Here is a 26009-nt window from a genome sequence, read left to right as displayed (position 1 = left end):
AAATTAACCATTAAGAGTACAAATTTTGCTATAGATAATGTTTCCTATATCATTACTGAGATAAGTGAAATAGATGATCTGGTTACATTTTTAAATGTTTCTTTTTTTCAGTTTCTAAAATTTATATGGTTGCTTATTTGTTGATATTCTTAAACTTAAAAGCTAATTTCAACTTTCTTTGCTTTACATTTTTAGTTAGAATGAGATACTTTGCAATGATTCCTGATGAGAAAAGTGGTACAGCTTACAGTATTTATTCAACTCAAACACTGTTTTAAAATGAAAAAAGTTTTGCATTAACAGTAAGTCCAAATACTTTTAAAAAAATTAAGCCTTAATTTCCCAGTCAACAACAATGCTCCTCGACTATCTAACAAAGCAAAAAGTAATTATAGCAACATCACAATTCTTACCATTCACTTGGAAGATGTGAGTCTGATAGACTTGTTCATAGCCATCTGCATAGCAGGTGTAGTTGCCCATGTGAGTTGTGGTAACCTTAGTAATATACAAGGATCCATCATCTCCAAAGTCCTATAGATAAAAAAGTAAAATTTCAAAAGTAACCTGATTGTATTGAATATATTTTAAGCAATTTTAAAAAGTGTACTCAGAAGCAAAGTAAAGAGAGTAAAGTATTGTTCTAATTATCAAAATAATCATGAAACTCATATAAAGCTAGGAGACCAGTAATAACCACTTTTGTAAGACATGTTTTGTTTAAAAAGTATAATTTCATTTATAAACATAGCTTTTTAGTATTTATATGAAGTATATAAAGTTACGTGTAAATTAACCCAATTCCCACATATTTTTTCTAATCCAGTTTACATTTTTAATGTATAAAGATATACTATGTTTTTTCTTAGTTGTAGCTAAAACAAGAGCTCTTAATTACATTATTCACTCTTGTAATTGTTCATTTTGTTTTATATCCTATAATTATATATTTAACCAGAAAAAAATTAAACAGGGTGGTCATAGATAAAATTTATAGCCATACTGATAGATCAGGATTTTTTAAAACTCAGAAAAATCAATATAATAGAAAAAATTACCATAATATTTCAAAACTATGGGAACAATTACATAAACATTTTGGAATAAAGAAAGGGGGAAATTTCACTTCTTTGTCAAAATGAAATCTAAAAAACAACTTTGTAACAGTAAAGACTGGAAAGTCTTTTCTTCCATGAAAACAATGGATATATTGGCAAATTTGTTAAAACCAACTTTTTTAAAATTCTGGGAATAGGCAAAAGCTCACACCAAACCACAGACCACAAATTGTATTAATCACTTTATAATATATGTGAATCAAACCATTATGTATATATGAATGTCAATTATTTATATAAAACAAAACAAAAAAACCTGGGTAAAAAAAGATGCTGAATCTCCATAAATACTGGGATTTATGTCATCCCTCTCTCCACAGCTGCTCTGGAAGTCTTGACTGACCAGCTTCCTAACTCATCATCCTATCAAACACCTGAGGGCTAACAACAAGTGTAGAACTTCTCCAAGACCTCATCTGTGTGAAATCCTCTGCCCAAAAAGGCCTTTTAAAAAACAAACAAACAAAACACACACACACAAAAAACAGTTGTCTAACATGTAGCTACTTACTAATTATGGATAACAACAGGCACCACCACAACAACATAAACATAAAATAAAAAACAAATGGGATGTTCACAGGGAGATTTAAAAAGATCTGTATAATCCTGGGAATATAGAAGAACATACAAATGTGCAGGGTTGTACCCATGATCAGAAAATATATATTAGAGAATCCCTAATCCCTCATCTCTGACTGACCTTTGTGAAGACAAAGGCAGATTTGTAAATGCTGTTAGGAGCATTCAGCATATGTCAATAAACTGAAGTAGAGCACCTCAGCAAAGTCTGGAGGATTTACTTATCTAAGGTATTTAATTAAATCTCTGTCTGATCATTAGCTCACCACTAAGACAACTGAGGAAAGGTTTCCATGACCATGCGCAGCAAACTAAAGAAAAATAGATCAATTATACTGCATCAAAATAGAAACTTTTGCTCCCCAAAGAACACTATCATGAAAGTAAACAATTAAGTAAATAAAAATGAAAACTACCACAAAGAATGGGAGAATTCTCAAATTATCTGTCTCATATGGTTCTTGCATCCAGAATATATAATGAACTACGAAATTAAACACATAAATAATCCTATTAAGACAATGGGTAAAGGATTTGAATGAGCAATTTACAATGGGAAATATACTATCTAATAAATAGGGAATATGCTAATTGACCATCACAACCTCACAAAGATGGCAGCAAACACAGTCAATAAGGAGGGAATAGGTTAGTTGACTACCACACCCTCAAAGATGGTGGTGCCAACAGCTGCAAGATGGCAGCAAGCAGTCCCTTTAGCCCTGCCAGTGTGCATGCCTCTGGAGTCCCCCAGTCTCCTCAGCCCCCCAACTGCCCAGCGCCGGCCTGAAGGACCCCACTTCAGTGCATGAATTTTCATGTGCTGGGCCTCTAGTAAGCACATAAAAGGCTGTTCAACACCATTAGTCATTAGGGAAATGCAAATAAAAACCACTATGAGATACCAGTTAACATCCTCTAGACTGGCAAACAAAACAAAACAAAACCCTGACAATGCAATTGTATGAGGACATTAGGAAACACTAGAATCTTCAAATGTTGTTGGTAGGAATATTAAATAGTATAACTACTTTGGATAACAGCTTGGCCATTCCTTAAAAGTTAAAGAAAGGGTCATGATGTCTCTAACAGTTTAATTCCTAGGCATACACACACACACAAAAAAAAATGCACCAAAGGTCATGAGTTTGATTCCCAGTCAAGGCATGTACCTGGGTTGCAGGCACATGCAGAAGGCAACCAATCAATGTATCTTCTACATTGATGTCCCTCCCTCTCTCCCTCTCTATCTTTCTCTCTTGCTATCTTTCTCTCTCTCTCTCTCCCTTCCTCCCTCCCTTCCACTCTCTCTAAGAAGCAATGGGGGGAAAAACGTCTTCAGGTGGGGATTAAAAACAGCAAAAAACACACAAAAAATATTTCTACACACCAATTATGCATAGAAAATTCATAGTCGCACTAATTTATAATAATCAAAAAGTAAAAACAACTGAATACCTATCAATTGATGAATAGATATACACATAGTGGCATATTTACATACAATAAAACATTATTTGTCAATAAAAGGGAATAAGGTACTGATATATCTTACAACATGAATAACCCAGTCCTATAGAGACAGAAAATAAATTAAAGTTTACCAGTAGAGAGGGGAATAGGAGATGGGAAATGGCTGCTAAATATATGAAATACTTTTTGGAATGATAGAAATGTTCTAAACTTTGATAGCCATAATGGCTGCAAAATTTTGTGTCTATCCTAAAACCATTAAAGGGATTAATTTTATACTATCAGAATCATATTTCAATAAAGTTGTTATCAACATATCTTATAATACATAAAGTACTTAAATATAAAAAATGAATATACTAAAATAAAATTATCATTTTGGCGAATGAAATCTTTATTCAGTATAGAAAAGTTATAAATCAAGAAATAATTATCAATATATTTATATAATAATACTTCTATATTACAAAACATTGTAAGCATGAGAAGGAAAATAAGAACAGATTATCTAGTATGCAAAATATTTTTAAAAGCATTGCATTTTGATCCTTATATATACAACAGTTATTGTATGCCAGATACTGCTCTAAGTAAATTAGAAATATCTGAGCCATATATCAACCCCATATGAAGAGAATCTCCTGCCCTAGCTGGTGTGACTCAATGGATAGAGCATCAGCCCATGGACTGAAGTGTCCTGGGTTTCATTTTGGTTAAGGGCATGTACCTTGGTTGCAGGCGCAATCCCAGCCCAGGCTGGGTTGCATGCAGCAGGCAATTAATTGATGTGTCTCTCTCACATGGGTATTTTTCTCTCTCTGTCTCCCTCCTACCTTTCAACTTTCTCTAAAAATTAATGGAAAAATATCTTTGGGTGAGGATTAACAATAAGAACAACAAAAAGAGAATCTCCTAAAATATTGCAACATTATAGAGGGGGATAATAAGATATAAAATATTATCCTTAGTATCACTTGACCTCCAGTTAGAAGAACTAAGATTTGACTCCAGGTAGGCTAACTCCAGAGCCTATACTGTGAATCCCTACACTATACGGCCTTCCTTCTCAGCCATTAGACTGAACTAGGAATAAAGACAGGAAAGAGAACAAAGAAGAAAGTCAAGACAAAATGTCCACGACAAAGGTCAAATACAAGGGTAGGTCTGAAGAAAAGAGCCTAGAACTATAGTGAGAGTACAGGTGGAAAAGGAAGGAAACCTGGATCAATTTCTTGAGATCTAAAAACAATAGCATTTTACAATATAAATCAACAACTGCATCTCTTCCCTTTCTCAGTGGCAGAGAATGAAGATGAATATGAGGCTGCTGTAGTACTCATTCTTAAGATGTAATTAGAAAATTTCAATATATTCTATTACAAATATCACTAAAGTCATGATTTTTCCATAAATTTAGTAACTACTAAGATTTACCCTCTAAGAATAATGTTTATTTTCTTTTTCACCTTTTGAACTTACACTTTTTTATGTTGATTCCCATGCTTGTTTAATGTATTGCTCTTCTTTTCATTTTCTGTGGAATATTTTTGGTTTGGACTTTTTTTTTTCTCTCATACCAACTTTATATTTAGAAAGCCCTTTTTTGTTCTGATTTAATGTAAATATTTCCCAATATTGTCTTCTCATCACCTTATATTTGTAAAAGTTGTATCTAACCCTTTAATATTTTCTTTATATAAATATAATTATTTAATGAGCATTTTTAATATACTGTAATTTTGTCAGTGTCATTTGTTCAAAAAAACTTTTTTGCCCCATTTGTGATGTTTTATACTTGTATCTTCAAAACATAACTTACTGATATTCCCATAACAGTGTTACAAAAGTATACCTTATATGTTTCTAATTTTAACATATTTATGCCATGTGCATTTCTGTTAAAAATAGCTTTCCTCTGATTTATACTCACTACAAGTTGATTGCAATCAAAAAAATTACTGGGGGTTATTAAACCTGGGCCCAAAAATAAGGAAAATGTTCTTGCAGAAAGGAGAGAAAGAAATAGGGAGAGGGGTGAGGAAATAAAAATAAGAATAAAATTTGGAATTAGAGGAGGAAGAGAATCAGAAGTAGAATAAGAACAAGTAGAAAAATAAGAGGAGGAGGAAAAGAAAGATGGAGGAGGAAAAGGAAGGGGGAAGAGACAGGGGAGTCCAAATGGTAGGCTAAAGAGGAGAAAGGGCAGGAGGGAAGGAGAAACGTACTATATGCTGTGGCCATCATATTAGCCAGTGAAGAATTACACTGAGTGGCCAGATTATTATGATCTCTGAACACATAATAATCTGGCCACTCAGTGTATATCCTATATAATAAAAGTCTAATATGCAAATTGTCCCCTAACCAGGAGTGCAACCAGCAGGGAGGCCAGCCAACTGCCCATGTCCCCTCCCCTTGGCCAGGCTGGCCAGACCCCACCCATCCCATCATGAATTCATGCACCAGGCCTCTAATATTTATACACACACATACACACACACACACACACACACACACACACACACACTGAGAAATCATAATAATCTGGCCACTCAATGTATATTTCCTTAATAATTATCAAATAAAATTTCCCAAGATAATCTTCACTAATAAAAGAATAAGATGCAAATTTACTGTATCTTTGCAACACCTACCAGCCAATCAGGAGTGAGTATACAAACTGACCCAACAAAGATGGTGAGTTGATTTGCAGACACAGGTGCCAAGCGCCCAGGGGTGGGTGGGACATGAGACTTGTGCAATGTCACCATGTCCATGGCAATGACACAGGTGTTCTGCATTGCCCACTCCAGGCTGCTTGGGCCTCTGGGCAGCATGGGTAGGTGGAAAGATGGCTCGGCCAGAGCCAGGGGAAGGAAGGCCAATTCTTGCAGGAATCTTCATGCATCGGGCCTCTAGTTTTATATAAGATTAATCAGACCACATTCCTGCAGCTCCCAGGGGAAATTTTCTTGCAGTAACAAAAAAACCTCAAGACATGCACCACAGGAGCTTAAAACCCAACAAGAAAGTTGTTGTGTAATACAAATGTATGATAAAACTCCCTGCATTACCACAGGCTACTATTAAAAACACTACTAATATGGGGGGGGGGAGTGGTGGGGGATTAGATTGGGGGGTTGAGGACAAATATGTGATACCTTAATCAATAAAGAAATTAATTTAAAAAAATACTACTAATAGACTAGAGCACTTAGTCTAGAGAATGGAAATGCCAAACAGAAAGGCTAGACTATAGCTGTGCCTCTAGTTAGCACTAAGGCAAATAGCTAATATGTAGTAGGATATAATGTTGGAAAGCCAAACTTACATGGAAATCAATTCCAAGTAACTAGAGTTAAAAATATTATCAGATTCCTGGAGGGCAGGCATCAGTGTTGAGCTTCAACCTATGAACCAGAAAGTCACAATTTGGTTCCTGGTCAGGGAATATTCCCAGGTTATGGGATGGATCCCCCCTGAGGAGTGTCCAGAAGGTAGACCATCAGTGATTCTCTCTCATCATTGATGTTTCTATATCCCTTTCTTTTCCTCTCTGAAATCAATAAAAATATATTTAAAAATATTTTGAGACAGATTATGAGCCAAAAGTAATAATGGGTTGCTTAAAATATATAGTAAGATATCCAGTATGCATGGGGTAGACAAGCACACAAGCATGTATATAGGAGAAAGACTAATCTCAAGAAAAGAAAATCATGGTCAGAACAGAGATGAATCCTTTCACTGGACAAGAATAATTGAAAAGAATTGTAAAAACAAAAAGTATATCTATTATTTGTAATTATGTTTATTTTGATATATTCTAAACTGAAAGTAGATTTTAAAAAAAAATAACCCTTTTTAAATCTTCATAAAATCTGAAATAAATGTGTTCTTTATAGCTACCTGGAAAGCATGGTTCTTCCCTATTTACTCTAATAAAGATACCTTCACTTAATGATGTGAAAATTATCCAAGAATATAACCTTGAGAATGTTTAAACACCCAATGATGTGAAAATTATCCAAGGATACAACCTTGAGAAAACTTAAAATGCATCTTATTGCTATCTGTATTATTCTGCACCATGAAATCCTTTAACTTAGAATATTCTCTAAATTAGCATATAGGTGAACTCTTCTAATCGATGTATCTTTATTCATGTTTTTTCCTCTTCTAAATGGAAGAAATATCTTCCAGATTCATTTTATTTCAACATACAACTTCATAATCACTTTTTCAGGCAGCTTTTTTTGAATAAGCAAGACTAATATTCCCTCACCACTTTGAATAAAGCATGGATCTTTTTGCTACACTTAATATAAAACCCAATAAATATTTATAGAACACTTAAGTATGCCAGATACTGTGCTAAGTAATTTAAATAAATTATCAAATTTCATCTTTATTTTTATATTTTGATTTTTTTACAGAGAGGAAGAGAGAGGGATAGAGAGTTAGAAACATCGATGAGAGAGAATCATTGATCAGCTGCCTCTTGCACACCCCCCACTGAGGATGTGCCCACAACCAAGGTACCGTATTTTCCGGCATATAAGACGACCCCCTAATTTTACAGTTAAAACATATGTTTAGGCCTATATTCGCTGTATAAGACTATCCCCCACTTCCGAGGCAACACCAGTTCTTTTTTTAATAGACCACCTCTCTGACTCTGGCCAATCTGAGCAGGCTTTTATTCGTTTCAAATGTCGCCTTATACGCCGGAAAATACGATACATGCCCTTGACCGGAATCAAATCCCGGACCTTCAGTCTGCAGGCAGACGCTCTACCCACTGAGTCAAACCGGTTTCGGCAAATTTCATCATTTAAATGGCCTCTTTAAAATTCATATTATTAGTCCCATTTTACATATCAGAAAACTGAAATATGCTGATTTTAAGTTTCAAGTCACCAACTGCTGTGGTCTGAATGTGTCTCCTCCCCAACTCATCTGTTGAAATCCCAGAGCCCAATGTGATGGTATTAGGAGGGGAGGCCTTTGGAGGTGACTAAGTCATGAATGTGGGGCCTTCATAAATGGGATTAATGTTTCTTTCATTGAAACCCCACAGAGATCCCTGGCCCTTTTCACCATTGAGGACAAAGGAAGAAGGCATCAGGTATGAACCAGGAAGAGGGCCGTCACCAGGACATAAATATGCTGGCATCTTGATCTTGGACTTCTCAGCCTTAGAGCTGTGAGAAGTACATTTCTCTTGTTCATGCTACCCAGTCTGCAGTATTTTGTTAATAGCAGCCCAACAGGCCAAGGCTCCAACCAAAGCAAGGGTCTAAGATTAACATCCAACTGGTCAGACTGCAGAATGGGGCTACATTTTTAATTAGAGGCCCAGTGCACAACATTCAGCACTGGAGGGGTGGGAGGGGCCCAGCCCGACCTGCACCCTCTCGCAGTTTGGGACCCTCACTCCTTAATGCCCATCTGCTTGCTCCTTACCACTTGGATCTCTGCTTCTTAGCGCTGCAGTGGAGGTGGGAGAGGCTCCCACCACTGCCACTGCACTCACCAACCATGAGCCTGGTTTCTGCCTGAGTAGTGCTCCCCCTGTGGGAACACACTGACCACCAGGGAGCAGCTCCTGCATTGAGCTTCTGCCCCCTGGTGATCAGTGTGCATATAATTGTTTCACCAGTTGTTTCATCTTAGGCATTTATTATATAGACTAGAGGCCCAGTGCATGTATTCATGCACCAGTGGGGTCCCTTGGCATAGCCTATGGGACTATCAGACCAAAACCAGCAGTCCAACACCGCCTGCCATTCCTACCTGCTGCTCCTCTCATCCCAGCCCTGCTGCACCTGCTGCTGTTGCTCTGTAGGTTCATTGCCACTCCACTGTGATCTCCGGGTTGCGGTGGCCAGCCGTGAGCCATGTGTCTGGCACCCATATGTCACCTGAGTGGTGCTCCTGCTGTGGGAGCACCTTGACTACCAGGGGACAGACATTCAATGCTCCTGCATTGAATGTCTGCCCCCTGGTTGTCAGTGCACATCATAGCATCATAGCAATAGGTTGACCAGTAGTTTGATCATTTGGTTGCTTAGGCTTTTAGATAGATAGATAGATAGATAGATAGATAGATAGATAGATAGATAGATAGATAGATATAGGTATAGATAGATATAGATATATAGATAGATAGATAGATAGATAGATAGATAGATAGAAATAGATATAATAGATATAGATATAGATATAGATATAGATATAGATATAGATATATTATAGATATATAGATGGAACTACCTGGCAGTCAAGGTGCCCCCCTTGAGGGGTCCCAGATTGAAAGAGGGCACAGGCCAGGCTGAGGGACCTCACCAGTGCACAATCGAGGCTAGGAGGGGTGGCAGGAGGGCTCCAGGGTATGTCTGACTCATCTAGCTAAGTCCTGATTGGCCAGACCCCAGCAGCAAGCTAACCTACCGGTTGTAGAGTCTACCCCCTGATGGTAAATGCATGTTATAGTGAGCGGTTGAGCAGCCTTAGCATATCATTAGCATATTACACTTTGATTGGTTGAATGGACAACTGAATGACCAGACACTTAGTATAGTAGGCTTTTATTATACAGTACTAGTGACCTGGTGCATGAAATACATGCATGGGGGTGAGGTGGAGTGGGTCTCTTAGACTGGCCTGCACACTCTCCAATCCAGGATCCCTATAACAATCTAGAACCACTGGTTCCTAACCACTCAGCTGCCTGTCTGCCTGATGCCCCTAACTACTCCCCTGGAAGCCTGATGCCCTAACTGCTCTCTCTTGCTCGCCTGATCCCCCTAATTGCCTAACTGCTCCCCCCTGCTGGCCTGATCCCTTTAACTGCCCTTCCCTGCTGGCCTGATTGTCCTAACTTCCTAACTGCTCTCCCCTCCTCGCCTGATCCTCTGAACTGCCTATCTGCTCTCACCTCCTCTCTATACCATTCAGACCCCAGGTGCAGGCATACTGAGAGCTCTTCACTGCAGACCCACCCCCATCCTGATTGTTCATTATGTGATGGTTTCCCATCTAATTTGCATATTCCTCTATTATTAGTATACATTCTTAATACATTTACTTTAATCATACCTCAAAATTAGCACTGCTTTTTTTTTTAATATAGATATCTCAGTACTACTCTTTATCTCCATTCTGATTTAGCATTTCTAATTGTTTAATAGTTAATTTTAGCATTTAAATCAAATGTGCAATTTTGATGCTCATGGCTGAGAGTTATGGCCTTACAACAGACTCTCCTGAATTCAGGGATCAAATCTTTTACTTATTCTGAACTCTCATTACACCTTTATAATCTTGCTGCCAATACACTCCATAAATATTTCTTTCCCAATTAAATCTTTATGAGCTCCTACACCATTAAAAAGTTGCCTTAAGGTAGTGATGTCTGGAAAGTCCATAGAAAACTTAAAATCATTTATTTTGTTGAGTCGATTGCTTATATTCTCTTTGAGGCAGTTCAGTGAGGAACTGTGGTGATGGTGCTGGTGGTGGGGATCTATAGCACATTTCTACATTTTGAAAATGTATGGCTACTATTGACTATAACCACTTGTATAAGAGTAATAATCAAAACATTTAACAACCTATATTTGATGAGCATTGGTCAATCAGACTTCACAAGGCAGTTATGATTATACTAGAACACAACAGCTGAATTCATGTGTATTTAATCACAAAAATTTATCCAATCAGAATGATAGGTTCTGTCTATTAGAAATGGTAATTTTTAAATTTACTTTCCTACTTCATATCATGTTCCTCCTAATTGTTCTAAATTCCATGGTACCAGTATTACTATATGAGTTTTTCGGTGTAGTATAAATTGTTTTCATATGCACTTAAAATTCCTGTCTCATTTCGAATGTGCTAGTCTGATTTTAGTTTGTAAAAGCTATTTTTCTAGCTTTTTCTGTGTAAAAAAATATGTCTTCATAAAATAGCAATAAAATAACCTAAACAATCATCTACATATTGAAATTGATGAAAGTACTATAATCTAATGATTTATATGATTTTCTAAAAATTATGGAAGCTTCTCACTATATAATTAAGTAATATACATTTAATTTAGACATATTATTTTTAAAACCATTTTTTCTAAAGTAAACCATTTCATATATTTAAAAAAATAAAAAAGTAAACTTATATGGACTAAAATTATTTCAAATTGGTAAGCAAACCAAAACTCAAGCAACCGTTTTCTTTGGTAGCAAAACCAACATCAAAATTGTAAAACCATGTGTAACAATCTTATTTAATGACATAGATAATCAAATTAATAATATTTAATTTCACTTAAAGAAACAACCCTGGAAAAGTGTTCATTAATATAACAATGAGTAACAAATTAAAAACCTATCAGTCTTTCTTACAGAGCTAGTATTCAAAGTATATATACAGAATCAGATTTGCCATGAAGCTGATAAAGTTTAAGTTTCAGAGCTCCTTATTTGTACAAGCCCTTTCCAAGTATCTGAAAGTAGCTTTGCAATGTGTACATATGGTTTTATATTTGTGTGATACTTACAAATATATTTATAAATTTCTGTGATTTATATTGTAATAAATACCCAATTTTTATCTAATTGTTATCTATAATTTGTATTCTATGTCTTAAAGCACCTTCAAATGGTAGGTGCTTTAAAACTTCAAGATCCATATCACCTTGAACCACCTCCGGCCATATGAATTACTTATATTTTGACAATACCATGCTTTGTAGGCAAAGAAACAGAAATCAGGAAGGTTAATTAGCTTATCTATGAAGGCTATTAGGTTAATGAGCCAACATTTAGAACTAGGTCATCTGGCTCCAGAGTCCATGTTCTGAAAGCGCATACTTTATAGATACTGATATCATTAAAAAACAGGAAAAATAAACTATATGCTGAAGTATATGCACATTATATACATTTATGATAAAAATAAAAATAATAGCAAAGAATTGGTAAATATATAGCTCATGGTAGGATTATATCTAAAGAAGTAGGAGAATGTAGTAAAGAGGAGCCTACCAGGGGCTTCAAATGTGTTGTCAATGCTATATTTTTTAAATACCGTGTTCCCCCCAAAATAAAACATCCTCCGAAAATAAGACCTACTTATAGGTTTCCTTCTGAGTGAAATATAAGGCATTCCCCCTGAAAATAAGGCCTATCTCCAGACTCTTGATATTGCAATAAACAAGCCATTCAAAGACAATTTGTGCATGGAAATTAATGACTACATTGAAAATAGAATGGAGAGAAATCAGCGTGGAAACTTTGTGAAACCTAAACTGCAAGAAGTTGTGACTTGGGTGAAGAATTTATGGGAGAAAATCACTGACAGTTGCATTGCAAATGCACTGCGAGCAGGCTACCTTGACAAGAGGTACTCATTTAAAGACAGTGCTATTGCTAAACATGAGAGATTTGGTCCACTGATTCTGAAAGAAATGGAGTCACAAGAAATTCACCAGGAAATTCAGGAATTGGATTGTTATGATAATGTTCCAGAAGATGATGACATGATTGTCATTGAATAAATGAGTAAATTCTTGATACTGTAGGATTCAGTTTGTCTGGTTTGTGTTGACAACTACCGTACTACCATACCGTATACAGGTAATAAATTTCCTTTATTTTAATTGAACAATAAATGTGTACCGTATTCTTCTCCATGGAAAAATAAGACATCCCCTGAAAATAAGACATAGCGCATCTTTGGGAGCAAAAATTAATATAAGACACTGTCTTATTTTCGGGGAAACAGGGTAGTTATTAAGTTTATAGTTTTCAGTGTTTATTTTACTTTAAATCGTACTTATATATACCCTTGGGATGTGTAATTGTGAAATATAAAAGGCTAATTAAAATTTGTAGTAGCCTAGCTGGTTTGGTTCAGTGGATAAAGTGTCAGTCTACAGACTGATGGGTCCCATATTCGATTCTAGTCAAGGGCACATGGCTGGGTTGTGGGCTTGATCCCCAGTAGATGTGCAGGAGGCAGCCAATCAATGATTCTTTTTCATCATTGATGTTTTTAGCTCTCTTTCCCTTCCCTTCCTCTCAGAAATCAATAAAGATATATATTTTAAAAAATTATAGTATACCTTGCTTTGGCTAATGTGGTTCAGTGGCTAGAGTGTCAGCCCACACATCATAGGGTCGTGGGCTCAATTTCTGGGCAAGGGCATGTATTTGTGTTGCAGATTCTATCCCCATCCATGTTGGGGAGTGTGTTGGAGGCAACCAATTGATGTGTATCTCTCACATCGATGTTACTCTTCTCTCCTCTCTTCTCTGTCCTTTCCTCTCCCTTAAACTCTCCCTCCCTTACACTTGCTCTAAAAAGTCAATGGAAAATATCCTCGGGTAAGGATTAATAGCAACAACAAAAATTAAACTAGACCTTAAATCATGTATGTCAAAATACACAGCTTCTAAGTTTATCCCATTTTTTCTTACTACTCTAAGCACTAGAATGGCACTTCTTAAAAATTTCATGAAGAAAATACTATTTAGATATTAAATAGACTATATTTTGGCATATTTTGAAAGAGAATTAAACTTTATTTTGGTTTCATCAAAAATATTAATAACACAGTACCCAAAGATTCCTGGAATCCTGGTAACTTATGTAATCAATGAGTTAATAATGTGTATTACAGAATTCCAGCTCCATTTCAGGATAGACTGATAGAAAGAATGTCATACCTATGCAAACAAGAAGAAGCAAGGTAACCTAAAAAATTATACTGATCTAGTGCCATCCCAATGATGGCTTCCAAGGGCAACTGATTAGGGTAAAATCTGAGGAAAGGTGGAGTGAGCCTCCACAAAGACACAAGACAATCACTATCTGGTATAGGCAATAACTCAGCTAGACTAGTGAATTGGGGAAAAATAGAAAAATAAAATAAAAACAACAACTAGGCTGCCATAGAAACAAGTACAAAAAATAAAACTAAACTATTAATGAATTGTTAAAAGCTGCACATGTACGGTTGTGAGTGTATGGAGTCCTGGGAAGAGGGACACTTGCAGCCTTTTCTCCAGGAACCTCACTGTTTGCTCAGGAGAAAGAGGGAGTGGGGGAGAACAAAGAAAACATTCCTCAGAATGTAGTTCTCCGGTGTAACAGCAGCAACTGAGAGAAAATAAAGAAATCTTACCTGGATCCTTCTCCCAGGTGAAATATACTCTTTTTTAAAAAATATATTTTATTGATTTTATACAGAGAGGAAGGGAGTGAGATAGGGAGTTAGAAACATCGATGAGAGAGAGTCATCGATCAGCTGCCTCTTGCACACCCCCTACTGGGGATATGCCCGCAACCAAGGTACATGCCCTTGACCAGAATCGAACCCGGGACCCTTCAGTCCCCAAGCCGACGCTCTATCCATTGAGCCAAACCGGTCCCGGCTGAAATATACTCTTAAAATGTTTAAGGAACACAGCTAGCCCTGTCACTTTGAGGGGACTTGGGGAAAGAAAAGAGGCAAGAACTCCTCCTACTTCCACTATATTGCAGGTCTTTTACCACTGGGGGCAGGCAAAATCACTGAGAAAACTCAGCTCTAGACTCAAACACATGAACTGCCTATGGCTGAGTCTGAATGAAAAAAAGATAGGAGGCTTCCTTGCTCCTCATCACCCTGGCTTACAAGAACGTGGAAACATGCAAGAGCAGTAGTGGAGGGACAAGAGCTGGGAGAAACAAGCTCTCTGAAGGACAGGCTCACACGGAGAGTCTAAAACTGAGGGTGGGCTAAACACAATCAAGAATTTGCTCAGATAATGAATCTAGCTCCAACCTTAGCCCTAAGGTGACCATAGAGGAATTGAAGTTGGTGGTACACTGAAGGTAATCATAGCAACCAACAAAATGGAAACACAGCACAACTCCTCAATAAAGGCCTAGCAGAAAAAGAGGCATGCCTATTTCCAGGCATAAATTCAAATGGAAATACTAGTACAAAGAGGAAATTAGTAAACAAACAAACAAAACACTATCCAAGAAATGTAGGAAGAAATCAGTTTAAAATATTTAATTAGAATCCTAGAAGAAAAAAGTGAGAGAATGGAGAGAAAAATATATGCAAATGTCTGCTCAAGAATTTTCCAAAAGTAACACATTAAAAGTCAACCTATAAACCTCAAGACAAAAGATAAAGAGAAATGTCATAGGTTGTCAGAGAAAAGTACATAATTGTCTTAAAAAAAATAGAAAGTCTTCCAGGTTTTTGATAATTGGTATAACCAGAGTTATTAACATACCTAAAAATTGTATGTAATTTATAGGAGTGAATGATCTATGAAGGATGCTAGGAAAAATTGGACAATGAGGGAACAATGTCAATTCTACAGCATAAAGAGAAAATTTCAATCACTCATTCATCTATATTCTTAAAAATCAATTAACCAATCAATTAATTATATGAGCATATATAAATAACAAATATACTTTTAAAAGGAACAATCAATTGGATGCTGTTGTATATTGAAACACTAAAATTAATCCATCGTTTGATATTTGAATTCAAATAATTTTCTTTTCTGATCATTTTCTTTCCAAAAATCATTTGTTTCTTATTATCAATGTAATTCTTTATTATTATTTTTTTCATAATCCTCACTTGAGGATATTTCTTTCTGTTGATTTTTAGAGAGAATGAAAGGGTTAGAAACAGAGAGAAACATGTCTAATGGTTGCCTCACACACTCACCCAAACCAAGGGAGGATAGAACTTGCAATGCAGTATGTGCTCTTGACCAGAATCTAACCCGAGACCCTTCAGTCTGTGGAGCCAGGGCTCCATGTAACTTTGACAATTATATTTTCAATATCTTCTTGGGTTGAATTCAATATTTAGTTGCATTTAATATTCATTGATAGATATTTAAAAAATTTATGGATTAAATAAATCAGCAAATAATATTATGCAAAAATCCACTCTACATTATTTCCATGAATCATCAGACTTGAATAAGAAGTACTCTGGAACCCTGAAGAAAGCAAGCACATTATACAGAAACCAATCAAGAGGCAGAAACCACACATTAGTTTTAATATGGAATATTTCATTAAAATCTTAAGTGTAATAGGAAATTGGAGTAATTAATGATTATCTACTAAAAAGGGCACCTGATGAATATAGGAATAACAGATACGGGGGCCATCACCAACCCTAGAGAAGAGACAGTGAACCTAAGGAAGAAACCCCTCTTCTGCAGTGTCCACACCCAGACCTCTTTTAGAGGGGTGGGCATGTCTATGACTCATTGGAGGGCAGAGAAATTTACTGAGGCCACAGAGCTTCCCAAGAGTGTTTGGGAGGAAATTTCTTATAGGAGGTTCCCTGCTAGAAACCACCACTGAACAGCCACTTGTGGTGTTGGAGAAGTCTGCTGTGGGAACCACCGTGAGCTTCTAAAAATTAGGCACTCTAGGAGCTAAGAGACTGTAGAACTGAATGTTCTGCTGGAGTCTATGCACTAAGGAATTCTGCAGATAGTGCACGACAGAGCCTGCCTGGAAAAACACACCAGAACTTGGAATAGAAACCCATTTCCTACTACCTGTATACTGTTTCCTAGTACCTTCTATAAAAATAAAAAAAATAAAAACTAACTGCCACAGGAGAAATACTTATATGATTCAGGTGTATTATTGAAAGGAATTTTAGGCATAAAGTAGGCAGGTTTAGGGAGTTTTAGGAATAAAGAGGACTACAAAGGTGAAGGCTATGGAGTTGCCAGAGAGAGAGAAGAGAGAAGAGAGAAGAGAGAAGAGAGGAGAGAGAGAGAGAGAGAGAGAGAGAGAGAGAGAGAGAGAGAGAGAGAGAGAGAGAGGAGGTGCCACAGGATAAGGGGAGAGGAAAACATCCATTCACAGAAGACAGGGAAAAGTCACAGGGAATGGGGAGAAAGAGAAAACAAACTTTTATTGAGGATAGAGAAATGCTGACAAATGGGAGAGAGGAAAGAAGATTTTCACAGGAGACAGAGAATTCTACCACTGGAGGGGGAGAGTAAGAGGGGAACCACATGGGGTTTGAAATTTGAAGCTGGTATAGGGACCTACTGGAAGGCAGTATAAGGAAACAAAGAACTGCAGCCTTCATAACCCTTAGAGAAAAGGAGTTTAGTGGGTCCCCTCCTTGGGACTCCCTCCCTATGTGGGAGTCTGTATCTGCTCCCAATAAACCTCCACCCTTTTCATCTGTCACCTTTTGTCTGTGGCTTCATTCTTCCAATCCATCTGGAGGACCCATGAAAGAAAACACCCTTGCATCCTCCTCAGGAAAAACCACCCGAGGCATTATTGACTGTTTAAGAGTCATTTGTAGAGAGTTAATGCGTTGATAATGAGCACATCAGTTTTCAATATCTCCCAAGAAAAAAAAAACAAAAAACAGATTAGGAAAAGAAGTGATCAGTGATCTGGTCAATTGTAGGCCACAGGCTTTGCACTACACACACTTCCCATCCTAATCATCCACTGGCAATAAGGGGAAAGAAAGTGGATAGCATACAAAGAATAAATTCAAAAGTATCCTGAGTTCATTACATTAGTGTTTGCAACTTGTGAAACTTTATCAAGCTATAAACTTATGGTTTATATACTTGTCTGTATCACTTTTATATTTCAATAAAACTTTCAAAATGAAGCACCCATGTTGCAAAGTTTAATTTCTGATTATAGTTAGCCTGTATGTAGCATATCATAGAATCCATGTACTTAGCACTATTGACTCATTTATTTCTCTATGTTGTAAGTACCTATTTAATTGCAATGACTCTGAATCAAAAACACTTTTATTTACGGGCTCTGGAAAAGGTTGAAAAATAAATAAAATTAATTTATTCTGGAAGTAAACACTTGCCAATCATTCAAAATATGTTTCTTCCATGATTTGTTGGAAGTTCTTAGTTTGCCTCTAACAGAAGGTAATTGCCATTATAAATGCTATCTGAAAGCTGCTCCCAACAGTATTAATAATTTTATGGTAAAAACTAAATGACTTCCATTTTATTCCCTAAGTTCTTATGCTTCCTTAAAATTTATTAATTGGAGGGCAGATTCTCCTCACACACTGAAAATTGAAATGATATCACTCTTTAACAGAGAATTAATCCATGTTGTAGGATATAGGTCTTTTTAACAATGTTGTTAACTGATTTCATTGATGACCTTAACTATCATCACTAATGCTTTACTAATCCATGCCATTTGCTCTGTAACTTTCTAGTCTTCTCCTCTTTGAATATGATTTGGCTACGTTACTTGCTCAGGCCAAAGTAACATTAGCAATTTTGACACAGGCAAAAACTTGAGAAGAAAGATAAGTGCATTATATGACATGGCCTGCTTTCTCTTGGATCTTTGCCATCAACTTGAGAAGAAGGAAAGAGTAGCCTACTGAAAGATGAAAGACTACATGGAGCAGAGTTAAATGATCTCAGCTGAGGCCATTGAAGGCTAGTCGGTTAATAACTTGCCCAACAGCTAATCACTTAGGAGTGGGAAAACAGCCAAGATCAGTCAAGGTCAATTCAGATCAGCTGGACCTCCAAGCTGACCCCCCCCCCCAAATTATGTAAGAAATAATGAATGTTTGTGATTTTTAGTCATTAATATTTGAAGTAACATGCCATATAGATTGCAACATATATTTAGCATAACTTTAACTGGTTGAAGTTTTCTCTTTCACAATTTTTAAATTTAAAAAAATGTGTTTTGTTTTTTAAGAAATAATGTTCATAGCAAGCCACTGGAGTTACTCCATAGGCAAAGTGAATTGCAAACCAAAAATACAAACACACACACACACATACACACACACATACACATACACACACACCAAACAAACAAACACACAAACAAACAAATACACACTGGGATTCTTTTTTCAATAGCTAGAGACTATTTTTCCTCCATACCAACAATGAGAGATCCTAAATCTAAATTGCATTACAGCCAAAATACAGACTATTGTAGACCATAAACTTTTTAAATTAAAAGCTTAAATATAAAACCTATAAATGCTGAGTCCACCAAAAGGTATAATTGATTACAAAATAAGAGTTAAAACATAACATAGTTATTTAATCAGTAATCTTATTTCCTCATTAAGGGACATTGCAAGGGTTAAATAAAATGTTTTGAAATCATTTGAAAAAAATTATAATAAAAAGGTGATAATTTAATAAATGCAGACTTTCTGACTGCTTCACCAAGTGTGTACTGACCCACAGTTCGTTATCAGGTGATGTGCTATGTTTGATGTTTATGTCACTTAGGCAATAAAGATGCACAAAACTGAACAGTTCTGTGTTCTGAATCATTCTGAACATTTGGGGAAAGAACCTGTAATTTGACACTTAGTTAAGAAATACAGTTTATATGAAAAAATATGAATTTTTTCTGTATGCAGCTAGATGATACCACTGTTGTTGGCTCAGCTGTCTTTTATACGTCAGGAGAGAATTGGGAGTCTCATTCTGCTAATTGCATGCACTGCAGTGAAATATATATATTAAATTCTAAAACAATGGCTCTTTTTCATATTTATGCAGTCTGTCTCTTTCTGAGATAAGGATAAATAAGAATTGTAAAAGTGAAGACCATTAAAAACCTTCTCTAAGACAACTATTTTTTTTTTCAGGAAACGGTTATGCGGTACCTCTTCTTTGCCAGCCACTGTGAATCTCAGACAAAGATTGCATAGGTGTCTTTTTAAATGTCCTATGGGAAGATATGCTTTTCTTTTAACTAACCACAAGGAAAATGTATAATTGGTGTTGAGGACCTGAATACAGCCAGCTGATTCTTACTCTGCTACTAATCTTAAATAAATTTCAACTCTCAAATTAAATGTATTCTTATGTAGAACAATAGGTCTTTCCAGTATTCATAGGATGCTGGTTATTTATCATCTTGAATTTTTTTTTCTTTGTACTTATTTTTTCTGCTTCCTTCCACCGTGTTGAATGGTATTACAGCCACATGTGCATAATACTTTCTCCATCAACCTGTGCTTCTTAGAGAAACTTTGTTGTTACTTTTTGTTACCTTTACAACGTTTTGAATCCAATTATTTATTTAGGTCATGAAGTTTTTGAAAAATAAAGTCTTAAATTTGAAACCCAGTTTTGTCACTGACTGGTTTCAAAGAACTTGAGAAAATTGTTTCCTCTTTTTAATTTTCAATTTCTAAATATGTACAAAATGGAAATAAAAATATTTGCTTACTTTATCTCACAAGTAGATATAATGGAAAAAAAATAAAATGATGCTTTGTAAAGCACTTTGTAAAGTGTTATAAAATGTGCGGCGTAATTTCCTTAATGATAAGGAATTAGTATTTTTTATATTGGTACATCTAATTTTGCATGCATTGCAGATTTCTAAATGGGAGCAAATTTGTCAAAGTAATAAAGGGTAAAATGTTATGATTGCTTCTAATCATTCATCCAACATCAATAATCACTATATTTTTCATGTACTTGGTAAGCTTAAGATGTTCTGAAATCCTTTTTTTGAGTGAAGCTGGATATTCTTGCCTCCTGGAGGACGGATTCTTCACTAATGATCTCTTTTCTTTGGGCTGCACAGGCTCAGATAGCTTTATTGTTCAGATAATAGTTTCCCATTCAGAGAAAAATAGGAAAGAAGAGTAGCTGAAATATCATTTGAAAAATTTCTACACATTTCTAAAATCGTGAAAAGTGATAGAATAAAAAGTCATGACTATAATTCTAAAATCACATCAGAGGTCTCTAAAGTGAATATGGTATAATGCCTTAATAATAAATAGTAGTATACTTTGAACATATTTCACACTTTAGGTTTACATTTGAAGGTGGAAAAACATGTGATACAATGACTCACAATTGCGGATTGAAAACAGTACAGGTATTTGTTGAAAACAAAGAAATCCATGTATTAGTGGACCCAGGCAGTTCAAATTTGTGTTGTTCAAGGGTCAACTAAAATTATTATTAACTTTTAAATTTTGTGTATCTAACTCTATAGTCTTATTCTTGAGGGCAGATATTGTGTGGTTCACTATGTGATCTTCAGCATGTAGCAGAGTGCCTCTATATATGAGTAAGTGTATAATGGGAATTTGAATGAGTTAATAAAATGGTGAATTATAATTTTTCTTTTTAAAGCTCTCAGGCATTTAGTTGAAAATTATTTACTCTAAACAACATTTTAAATATATATAATGCTGGAGAGTTTATTTTTTTCCTTTGACTTGACCTGTTAGTAAGTGATGTATCATTAAATGTGGCAATTTAGATTTACCAGATATTCTTAGATAACACTTCTCTGGATGTTTATATTTTTATATGATGTTATGTTGCAGCATTCCACTTTTAAAACCAACACATTCACATAAATACTCAAAGTATTTATTTCATTGGATTACGTAGCAAAAAATTTATTTAAAGATTGTTATCAAAAGTAAATTTAACCTTGATATATCATGTGGTTAGTGTGCAGAACTAAATTGAGTTCAAGCTACCAAGAACTATGAATGATCTGTATCTTTTCTTACTTACAGGCTAATAAGTAAACCTGCCCTAGTTTTGCAGATGCTGTCAGAAGACTTGAGATTTCTGGATCAGAGGCAAAGGTCTTTATTAATCATGGTACACAAGCCACATAAACTTCATTCTTGCATCAGTTCTCATTGTGCCGCAAATCCCATGGGAGCAATCCAGAGGAGCCTGGAGAATTCCATAGACAGTGAACACACCTGGCCTCTGTTTTACAGGGTGATACTCTTTCTTTTTGCACTACACAAATATTCTTACAAATATGGTCCAGAACAAAAACTGCCTCTGCTCACAAGCCATGCAAAAATATGAGACTCATAGAAAATTATCTTCTAGTGTGTTCTTCTCATACTAATGCAAATCTTGCATCTCATATTTTGATATAATTTTATTCATTTTTCAGAGTAGTACAGGTGTCAAAATATTTTTTAATTTCAATAGGTAAATTTGAGCCCACTAAATATTAAACCAATTAAAAAGTACGCTGTTTATTTGCACTCTTCTTGATAATAAAAATGGATAATGATATGAGGTTTTAAAAATGTCAGTTTCCCTTCTTTTAGATTATAATTCTAGAGTCCACTTGTAAAGTGCACTGTTGGATGATATAAGAATGGCATGTGGCCTAATCACAAAACAATAGTTTTATTGTAGAATCCTTAAACTTGCAGCAGTAATAAAGTTGACTTACAGGTGTACATCATATCTAACATGGAAAATCAGTTATATCCCTTATCCATTCTCAACATGTGCTGCTAGCTTTAGAAGAAAACTGATTCTAGGCCTGTTAAAGGCCAATTTTGCTTTAAATTTGAGAAACTTACTTTGATAGCATGACAGAGGTCAATAAATACAATTCAGGTTTCCAAAATCTAAACAAGAGAGTGAGGAGGACATTTCAGTAGGGTCAACACTTTGCTTGTCTGGTAGAAACCTAAATTAGAAATCCAATAACAAGGAGTTGAAATTAAAATTTATGCCACAAAATTCTTTCTTAAAATAATGAAGCAGATGGTTTACACACCAATATCAAATTATTAATGATCAAATAGTTTTATTTATAATTTGCTTCATTTATATTTGGTTGTGGATGAAGTTTTTCTGTGACAATTTTATGTGTCAAAATTTCTGTTTGGTAATTCCAGGTGCCAATGTAATGGAAAATACACGATACCTCTATTGCATTCGCTGTAACCCCATTTCTCATTCACAGGAAAAAAATAGGCGCCATTATTAAAATTTAAGGTCATGAAATGAAGAGATAGAATTATTTCTCTGATAATTCAGCATACTTATTCTAGTAATAAACTAACACAGATCTGAATAATTTGCCCAAAGACAGAGCAGGTGAAATCAAGAGATGACAAGATACCATATAACTTCCTAAAGCAGTTAATTATTTCACTCACCATCTTAATGCCTTTTTTTGTTTTTAATTAATTAATTTATTTTAAAAAATATTTCTATTGATTTCAGAGAGGAAGGGAGAGGGAGAGAAAGATAGAAACACCAATGATGAGAGAGTCATTGATTGGCTGCCTCCTGCATGTCCCCCACTGGGGATTGAGCCCACAACCCAGGCATGCGCCTTGACCAGAAATCAAACCATGACCTCCTGGTTTGTAGGTAATTGCTCAGCCACTGAACCATACAGGCTTGACTTTGTTTGTAATTTAGATGTCAACCTTCTATCAAGGAAATTGAGATATTTGTATTTTTTTTTCTTTAAAATGCTGCCTGGCATAGAATATGTGATAACAGTTATGACTAATCTTCCATCTGAGAACCAGGTGTTTCTACCAGAAAAAAAATAGATTATCGCAACTGTGGATTCAGAGGAAATAATGGTGCTTGAGTGAGGGCAGGTGGTGGGGGTGGGAGTGGGTAATATTCAAGGTGATTACAAAGAATAATGCTTTGGACTAGAGAAGTTGTAATGGCAGATGTGGTGATCTTTTAGTCAAAAGTGAAGTGCCATCAGAAATATCCCAGACCAAACTGTGAAACCTCAGTCTAGCGAGGGGACTGACGAAATTGAAGAGAGGTGACCAGGGGTCTCTGAAAGACACTCTACCCATCCAGAGATGTCTCTGTAGCCAGGGTAATGGATATGGAATTTAAATAGTAGGTGGCACTAGTCTTCCCTTAGATGCCCCTTTGATGCATGAGATAAGATGCAGGCATGTAAACCTGCTGCAGAAAAGAAAGGTTTGACACAATTGGCAGTTCTGGATACTGGCATGCTTCACCTGACTCACCTTACTACATCCTCACACATCCCAGGAGGTGGGCAAATTAATCCCATTTTACAGATGAGAAAACTGAGACTCAGAAGGATGAGTTCCCACTGCTAGAGCCCAGAGCCTGAGCCAACCTTGACTGACTGGATCTGTCCTTTCTAAAAAGGTGCTCAGCCCAATGGGTTCAATAAAAGAAACAAGACTTTGCAATAGGCCTGTTTTGATAGAGAATGTGAGGGCACAGTTTCATGATGCAGCTGAAAGAGTGGGTACAAATTTGAAATTTGGCATTGGGTGTGGGATAACAAATGGGAAGGAGAACCCCTTACTGAGCCTGTTCGGTGGATGGCTGGATTTCCTATTCCTTGAGGAAGCAGAAAAGGACATAATCTTTCAGTTCTCAGCACTTGTAAAAGTTCTCCATATAAACTTCATTCTTGCAACAGCCCTCCTTGTCCCCTAAGTCCCATGGGCCAATAGATGAGATGGGAAAGGAGTATAGTCCACTTCGAAATTAAAAGTATGGAAGACACAGTAACGTTTTAGAGGTTTGCTTCAATGAGGGCATACAAAATCTGTAACACATCAGAGGTAATCCCTACTTGTGAACAGAGAACCTGATAACACAGAGTTTAGGGATTGGGAATTATAGGGAAAGGTATTGAAGTAGAAACTATAAGAATTATGTGATAATGGGAAGTGACATATCTCTTGTCTCAGCATCATCATCTATAAAGTGGAAATATTAGTGATTGCCACATTATAATATTGAATGATGTGATTTGTAAAACATACTTACAAAGATGTCTGTAACACTGCAGTTGTAACATAAAGATTTATTGTTGTCATTATAATTTTAAATAGTTTAATAATTATACCTTATGATTAAGTACTGAAATTAAAACAAACCTGGAGCAAGGTAAAATAGTAACAAATCTTTTTATCAAATCTAAAGGGAACTATACTTATTGAACCCCAAATTATATTGCATTATAATCATGTAATTTCATGGAAACTAGGGCTAATAGGTTACAATTTACTAATGTGGCATCTAACATGAAGACCTAATCATAAGAGCACTCAGTAGGTAATGATGATGATGGGATAAAAAGAAGGGGTGGGAATAGGGGAGTAGAGAGTAACACAAGAACAAGGGAGAAGAAAACAGAAAAAGAAGACAAAAATCCCAGGTAAGTTCTACAAATCCACCTTAAAAAAATATATAGTTAAATCCATATATAAACAATTTTATTTATACTGTTTTTCAAAAAATTTAATTTGAGCTTTCCTTAAAAAAAAAAAGGCACATTTCCTCAGCAAATTTTAAATGATAAATTATAAGTTTTATTTTGTAACTTTTCTGGAACATAGCTGGTCTATGATCTGACTGATGATATAAGTATACAGAGTGCAGAAAAGTCTGAAGGTCATGTGTAAAATATTTATTTTCTGTGAAGACTTTGATTGAAACATAATAAAATATGCAGAGCATGAATTCCAGATGCAACTCAACTATTTTTCACATATCATTGATTAATCAAATATTTTTTGTGTTGTTTTGTACTTTTTAATTCTTACAGTGACATATTTATTATAGCAATATATACATATACATATAAATGTATGCATGTATACACACACACACATATATATATATATGTACATAAATACACATATACATCTTACCTAGTAATAGACAAACATGTAAACTGACCATACCCCCGCTATGCCACAGCCAATCAGGAGTGAATATGCAAAATAACCTGACAAAGATGGAGGGTTAATTTGCATATACAGCCAGAGAGTGGCGAGGAAGGGCAGGATATCTGCTATCAGGAGGAAGGGGCCAGTGAAGGGAGCTACAGCAGCGATGCTCCAGCAGGGAGTGAGGACTTGCCTGCTCCCATGCTTCTGGGCGGCTGGGAGCAAGGACTTGCGGGCTCCCAGATGGCCAGGAGTGAAGCCAGGGGAAGGAAGGCCTATGCTTGCATGGGCCTCAGCCCTCTAGTACA

At 35.8% G+C, this 26009-nt stretch overlaps 1 protein-coding gene across 1 annotated transcript in view; it reads right to left on the bottom strand.

The window, feature by feature from the left end:
* FSTL5 (follistatin like 5) overlaps window positions 1-26009 on the bottom strand; it is a 541528-nt gene that overhangs the window by 133233 nt on the left and 382286 nt on the right. The window contains exon 8 of the mRNA XM_084884381.1: window positions 414-534. Coding sequence (XP_084740507.1) covers window positions 414-534 — 121 coding nt within the window. The remainder of the gene's footprint in view (window positions 1-413; window positions 535-26009) is intronic.

This window comes from Pipistrellus hanaki (genome assembly GCF_964339955.1).
Source record: "Pipistrellus hanaki genome assembly, chromosome: 5".
NCBI classification, from domain to species: Eukaryota; Metazoa; Chordata; class Mammalia; order Chiroptera; family Vespertilionidae; genus Pipistrellus; species Pipistrellus hanaki.
Note: the sequence above shows the minus strand (reverse complement) of the source record. Positions and strands in the feature narration are given on the sequence as shown.